General features: G+C 44.6%; 1 protein-coding gene across 1 annotated transcript; it reads left to right on the forward strand.

Moving 5' to 3' along the window:
* Window positions 1-613: 613 nt before the first annotated feature.
* Window positions 614-6,916, forward strand: LOC121653990. Its single transcript, XM_042007797.1, has 4 exons — window positions 614-1,288; window positions 1,325-1,714; window positions 2,434-2,621; window positions 6,785-6,916. Exons 1-4 carry the CDS (start codon window positions 745-747, stop codon window positions 6,914-6,916), a joined length of 1,254 nt encoding a protein of 417 aa, XP_041863731.1. The 5' UTR covers window positions 614-744.
* Window positions 6,917-7,412: the final 496 nt, after the last annotated feature.

Consider the following 7,412-nt stretch of genomic DNA (forward strand, 5'->3'; position numbering starts at 1 on the left):
TGGGCCAGGACAGCAGGGGTGTTTCAACTGTGGACAGTTCGACCACTGGCATAAGGAGTGTCCATATGCACCACCCCCACATCAGGCACCCTATGCCTCTGCAGCTCCGCCCCCACCACCTCCTCCTGGAACTGGAGGGTGGATACCTCAGCAATAGGGATGCCCAGGAGGAGTCTATCCAGTCATGGGGGAGGAGGCAGAGCCCAAGTGGGTGGAAAATCTGTGACTTGCTTGGTAGATTCAGGGGCAAAATGGTCCACATTAACCTCTGTTTCACCTGAACTTTTATCCACTGATACTTTGGCACTCACTGGCTTCTCTGGGACTGTTCAACATCTACCACCAACTGCTCGTCTTCCCACCGAGGCAGCTGGATATCATTTTGAACATCGCTATGTTTCCTCTCCACACTGCCCGGTCCCACTGATGGGCAGAGACATCCTCACTAAGCTGAGAGCAGAAATTCTTTGTTCTCCAGATGGAGTGACTGTCAGATTCCCTAATGGAAATACAGTGGACTGCAACTCTGGTCTCATTCATTCTGCCTCACATGGACAATGGCTTCTTTCCACCCCTCCTGCTTCTGCACCCAGCATGCAAACTTAGCATGTACGTATATACTGGCTTCTTTTGGATGACCTCACACCTTCACCACAGTCACTGCTCACCCTGTATGCTCAATGGTCCCCCTGGATCCATCACCATGCTCCCTACGGCCCCCCTCCTGACCCTCCTCACTGTACTATGTTATATGATCGCTGGGACATCAGCACTGATTATTATCACAGATGGACAGATGAGGCTGTGGGGACCTGGGACCTGTCTGGCTCTGGCATTGTTTTGGGCCCCCAAGGTGTGGCTGCTTTGATTGACTTAACCCCAGAACAGTTATCCTTTTATGAAATGTCTCCTTCTGCAGCACCTCATGTCACTCTGGCAGTCAGTCCTGCTCATTCTGCTAAAGATTTAGGCCCTATGTGTAAGCAGGCCTCAGATGCTTCTGACTGGGTAAACACTCAGCTGCCCCAGGTTTTGTTTTCTCCCTCCACCTCACTGTACAAAATCTGTTCCCTCACTCAGGACAAAGCTACACCTGAAACTCTCCTTTTGGACAGACAGCATGGCCGTGAAAAAACTGACCATCCACATAAAGATTTCCTTTGCTCCACTCTGCCCTCTTCCCTGTGGGCTGAGGGGCCTGGTGATGTGGGGACCCCTATGAAAGTGTCCCCTGTCACCTTCGACTATGAGTCCCCCAAACCTGTCTTTCGAGCTCAATATCCCATTTCTAAAAAAGCTATGGCTGGATTGAGACCTGTCATTGCTGATCTCAAAGCTAAACAGGTTATTTATCCTACCTCTTCTCCCTGGAACACTCCTATTCTTCCTGTCCCCAAACCAGGAACTGACATTTTCAGAATGGCTCATGACCTCAGACTCATTAATCAGATAACCAAAACCAAACCACCAGCAGTCCCTAATCCTTATACCTGCCTAAACTCCATCACCTCCCAGTTCCAGTTTTTCTCTGTCATTGATCTGAAGAATGCTTTCTTTCACATTCCTCTCCACCCATCAGTTCAACCTCTCTTTGCTTTCACCTTCGAAGGACAGCAATACACTTATCGTGTTCTTCCTCAGGGCTGGGTCCTGAGCCCTGGGATCTTTAACCAATGTCTCAGAACTTTTCTGGAGGACCTGGATATTCCTCTAGGTACCACTCTTTTACTGTACGTAGATGACCTCCTAGTGGCTGGAACGGATATGACAAGCTGTCTTAATCTCACCATGTCCCTGCTACAGAAACTGGCAGATGGTGGATTCAAAGTTTTAAAAGACAAAATGCAGTTTTGCAGACCTGAAGTTCTGTTCTTGGGGCGGCTTATTTCTGGTCAGATTCTGACTGTCTCTCCTGATCACAGAAATTCCATTCTTCATGCTAACAAACCTCTTACTGTTCAGGACATGCTTTCTTTTCTTGGCTTAGTGGGATATAGCAAAAATCATATCCCCTCATACACTGAGTGCACCAGTCCTCTCAGAGACATGGTCACAGAGGCTGGTCACCGTAATCTTAAAGCCACACTCTCATGGACTACTACAGCCGAGGAAGCCTTCATTTCCCTTAAACAGGATCTGGCCTCTGCGGCTGCATTGGCCAGACCTGACTACTCCTTACCTTTCAACTTGGAAACATGCTCATTCTGTCTTATATTAACTTAAGGAGGGATCTCGCAATATTCTTCGTTATGACAGTGTCACACTTGACCCCATGGAGGTCCGACAGCCAACTTGTGTCACCGCAACTGCGGCTGTCGCTGCTCAACTGGTGAAATCTGCTCCTGTGGTTCAGTGTCATCCTCTCACTGTACACACCCCTCATGGAGTTAGAGCTTTGTTGGACTCTTCTGCTTTCACTCTCTCTCCTCTTAGACGCACAGAGCCCCATATCACCTTTGAGAGCACCCGTTCAAATGCTGCTGAGGCCTTCCCTGAAGGAGAACCACATGACTGTGTGCCCAGAGTTAATTCTCTTTCATCTTTTCGCCCTGGCTTGTATGCCACACCTCTTTCTGATCCTGATCTCTCACTCTTCACAGATGGTTGTTGTGGTCCAAGATGTACAGGGTGTGCAGAATTATTAGGCAAGTTGTATTTTTGAGGATTAATTTTACTATAGAACAACAACTATGTTTGCAATGAACACAAAAGACTAATAAATATCAAAGCTGAATATTTTTGGAAGTTGGAGTGGGGCTTTTTTAGTTTTAGTATCTTAGGAGGATATCTGTGTGTGCAGGTGACTATTACTGTGCATAATTATTAGGCAACTTAACAAAAACCAAATATAAACCCATTTCACTTATTTATTTTCACCAGGGAACCAATATAACAACTCAAAATTTACAAATACACATTTCTGGCTTTCAAAAACAAAACAAAAACAAATCAGTGACCAATATAACCACCTTTCTTTGCGAGGACACTCAAAAGCCTGCCATCCATAGATTCTGTCAGTGTCTTGATCTGTTCACGGTCAACATTGCGTGCAGCAGCAACCACAGCCTCCCAGACCCTGTTCAGAGAGGTGTACTGTTTTCCCTCCCTGTGGATCTCACATTTGATGAGGGACCACAGGTTCTCTATGGGGTTAAGATCAGGTGAACAAGGAGGCCATGTCATTACTTTTTCTTCTTTTAGACCTTTTCTGGCCAGCCACGCAGTGGAGTACTTGTATGCGTGTGATGGAGCATTGTCCTGCATGAAAACATGTTTTTCTTGAACGATGCTGACTTCTTCCTGTACCACTGCTTGAAGAAGGTGTCTTCCAGAAAAAAAACCCGAAAAGGTCCCACAAGCTCATCTTTGATGATACCAGCCCATACCAGTATCCCACCTCCACCTTGCTGGCTTCTGAGTCGGAGTGGAGCTCTCTGCCCTGTACTGATCCAGCCACGGGCCCATCCATCTGGCCCATCAAGACTCACTCTCATTTCATCAGTCCATAAAACCTTAGAAAAATCAGTCTTATGATATTTCTTGGCCCAGTCTTGACATTTTATCTTGTGTGTCTTGTTCAGTGGTGGTCGTTTTTCAGCCTTCCTTACCTTGGCCATGTCCCTGAGCACTTTGTGCTTCTTGGCACTCCAGTGACATTGCAGCTCTGAAATATGGCAAAACTGGTGGCCATTTGCATCTTGGCAGCGTCACGCTTGATTTTCCTCAGTTCATGGGCAGTTATTTTGCGCCTTGTTTTTTTCAACACGCTTCTTGCGACCCTGTTGACTATTTTGAATGAAACGCTTGATTGTTCGATGATCACGCCTCAAAAGCTTGGCAGTTTTAAGAGTGCTGCATCCCTCTGCAAGACATCTCACTATTTTTGACTTTTCAGAGTCCGTCAAATCTCTCTTCTGACCCATTTTGCCAAAGGAATGGAAGTTGCCTAATAATTATGCACACCTGATATAGGGTGTTGATGTCATTAGACCACACCCCTTCTCATTACAGAGATGCACATCACCTGATATGTTTAATTGGTAGTAGGCTTTCAAGCCTGTACCGGTTGGAGTAGAACAACATGCATAAAGAGGATGATCAAGTGATCAAAATACTCATTTGCCTAATAATTCTGCACACAGTTAAATACACAAGGAAAAGAGGGACAGTTTGAAACTGTCCTAGCTGAAATCATAACAGATTAACACAAATCATCACAAAAAGCTGAACTAAAACCTATTATTGCAGCCTTAAAATATGCAAAACATAGAAGAGTGAATATTTTTTCAGATTCTGCTTACATTGTAAATGCTGTACATATGGAACTTCCGCAGTGAGGAAAAGGTGGATATCTGACATCCACTCACAAACCTATTAAACATGCCAAACTCAAGAAGGAGTTGGCACAGGCTCTCTTAAAACCCACAGAAGTAGCAGTTGTTAAAGTCAGAGAACACACAAAAAGCCAGGACTGGCAAGCCAGAGGAAATGCAGTGGCAGATACAGCAGCGAAAAACGTCACTGGCTATCAACCACAACTATTTCAGATGCTACTCTCAGAACAGGAGGGACTGAAGGAAATAGAAAAACAGGAATTGAGAGCATCACCAGAGATTATAAAAGCACATGCAGACCTAACTTTGGAAGAGCTGACTCTAGTAATGACACATGACCTTGTAAAGACTACAACAGGACTGTGGGAGAAGGAAAACAGAGTTTTTCTTCCTATGAGCCTAAAAAAGACAGTGTTTCAGTCTGCACATGGCTGGACACATGAGGGCACAAAACAGATGCTTCATAACCTCAAGCATTGGTCCCACCGCTATCTGAGTCAAATGGGGGAAGAATGGGTGAAGCAGTGTCAGGTTTGAAATCAGTATAGTGCACACTCAGGAACTAAGTAGCCCACAGGACACAGACCCCTACCCCCAGGACCTGGACATGAAATCATGATTGACTACACAGACATGTTGCTAACCTGCAGGGGATACAGGTATCTGTTAGTGGCCATAGACTGTTATTCTGGATGGCCTGAAGCCATCCTATGCCGCTCTGAGACTGGCCGGAATGTGATTAAATGGCTGACCAACTATCACATTCCATATCATGGATTTCCAAGGGTCTTTCGCTCTGACAACGGGACTCATTTCAGACAAAAAGACTTGGAGCAGGTTGAAAAATGGTTTGGTATCACCCATCACCCAGGGACTCACTTGGAGGTTGTAATTCCTTTCACCAGTTTGTGCTTTAAAAGAAAGTATGGAATACAGTATAAAGACTATTCCTGGTACACGACTAACAATCAACAAGATACTTCCTGGTCTACTCTGGTGGCAGACCCCCCTGGTTATGATTGGTGCTCTTATACCACTAACTCTGCAGCTAAGTGGCAGCGACCACTCTTTTCTTTGCGTTCCACTCAGAAGGGTCTACAGCTGTTCTGTTAATTTGACTCAGGGCTCCCTTATGAAAAATCCTTCAAGGAGCTATTGCTAGTTGTTCCTCTTTTGGGCCTGGTCTGGTGGCGCTGATCCGCAGTTTCTTTTCATTATCTGTGAGGAGAATATTACTGTTTTTTCCCAGCCTGTTCTGAGTCAGGCCGCTGTACAGAACGGGGTACTGATAACAAAGGACCGTTTGGATGTGGATTCTACTTTCTTATTGTTTACTATTTACCGGGGCACCTTTAATAATTGGTTGGCCCTGGCTCAGCAAGGAGGCTTGGCCACTGGGTCAGATTGTGTTGCTTGTTTAGGACCACGTCCTCTCCTTCGTATTATTCCCCTGGCCCCGGTCCCATTTCAGTGTTTAGTAGAACTACTCTCTTACTCTATACTCTCTCAGAACTGCTCCTCCTGGTCCGATATTTATCCTGAGACTCCAGCCACCACTAAGGGTCCTGTCTTTGATTCTCACATACCTAATGCTAATTATACATGTTTCTCTAGACGAGGTGGTTCCAGACCTGTGGGTCACTTCGACCCCTCTAAATGTTTGTCCCACTTTAACCTCACCACTTCTCTGATCAAACTTAGATCTGACATCTGGTGGCTGTGTGGTGGGGAAGGGGTGATGCAGACCCCTATTGGTCTGGTACATGTGCAATTATCTCCTTTCTCTTGCCCCTCCATCTCTTCTCTGTTTCTGGCCAAGATTTGAGCTCTCCCTATCTTCTGACCCGATCTAAACATTCTACACAGACTCATACTTTCCCTTGGGGACCTGATCCCACATACATAGATGCTATAGGCATACCTCGTGGGGTCCCAGATGAGTATAAACTAGCAGACCAGGTGGCTGGGGGATTTGGGAGTTTGGCCTTATTCGTGACCCCTAATAAGAATATTGACAGAATAAATTATATCCATTATAATGTCCAGCGTTTGGCAAATCCCACTGAGGTAGGATTTTCAGCTATTCATGAGCAACTCTCTGCCACCTCTTTGATGGCTTTCCAGAATCGCATAGCTGTGGACATGTCATTGGCAAAAAAGGAGGAGTCTGTGTTATATTTGGCGATCAATGCTGTACGTTTATTGCCAATAATACTGCCCCGGATGGGAAACTCACACAGGCTATTGAGGGTCTAAAAGCCCTGAATCATAAAATGTTAGATCAATCTGGTATTAACAATCCCCTTACTGACATCTTACAGCGTTGGTTTGGACAGTGGTCCACAGTTGTAGGTTCTATCATTACTACTTTTCTTGTGGTTATGGCTGTTTTCATGTTCTGTGGCTGTTGTATCCCTCTAATCCGTTCTCTCTGTGAGCGTTCTATTCAGGCTGTGGTTGACAAAAAGTATTCTCTTCCACTGCCTTATTCAGCTCAGTTTCCCCTTCTGGATGTCCAGCCCCTGCTGGACTTTGATGACCCCCTGGATGGAGAACTGTCAGAAGAGGACACAGAGGTTTGAGACCCCTTAACTAGATTTTGTGAACTGAAGATTTCTTCAGGAGGAGTTGTTCATTCTTATTCATTTACTCATTTACATTTTATATATTTTATAAGCATTCTTATTCATTTACTCATTTACATTTTATATATTTTATAAGCATTCTTATTCATTTACTAATTTATATTTTATATATTTTATAAGCATTCTTATTCATTTACTCATTTACATTTTATCCTTAGATTTTAGTAACATTCATTAGGCTCTGCTTTTAATTAATAGAGCTTGTTATGACCCGACTCAGGGGTATGATTGGGCGTAACAAAAAAAAATAACGTTGGGACAGTTGTAAAAGGTGTAACCAGCTCATTTCATTGGCACAGCAGTGAAACGCCAAATAAAACCTGTAAAAGAAATAACCAAGTGTTGGGGTTGGAGAAACTGCTGAAATAAATACAAAGGAATTAACAAAACCCTGTATAAAACCCACCGAGTGAAACCAAAAGAATGTACAGAA

This window comes from Melanotaenia boesemani, chromosome 15, assembly GCF_017639745.1.
Source record: "Melanotaenia boesemani isolate fMelBoe1 chromosome 15, fMelBoe1.pri, whole genome shotgun sequence".
Lineage (NCBI taxonomy): Eukaryota > Metazoa > Chordata > Actinopteri > Atheriniformes > Melanotaeniidae > Melanotaenia > Melanotaenia boesemani.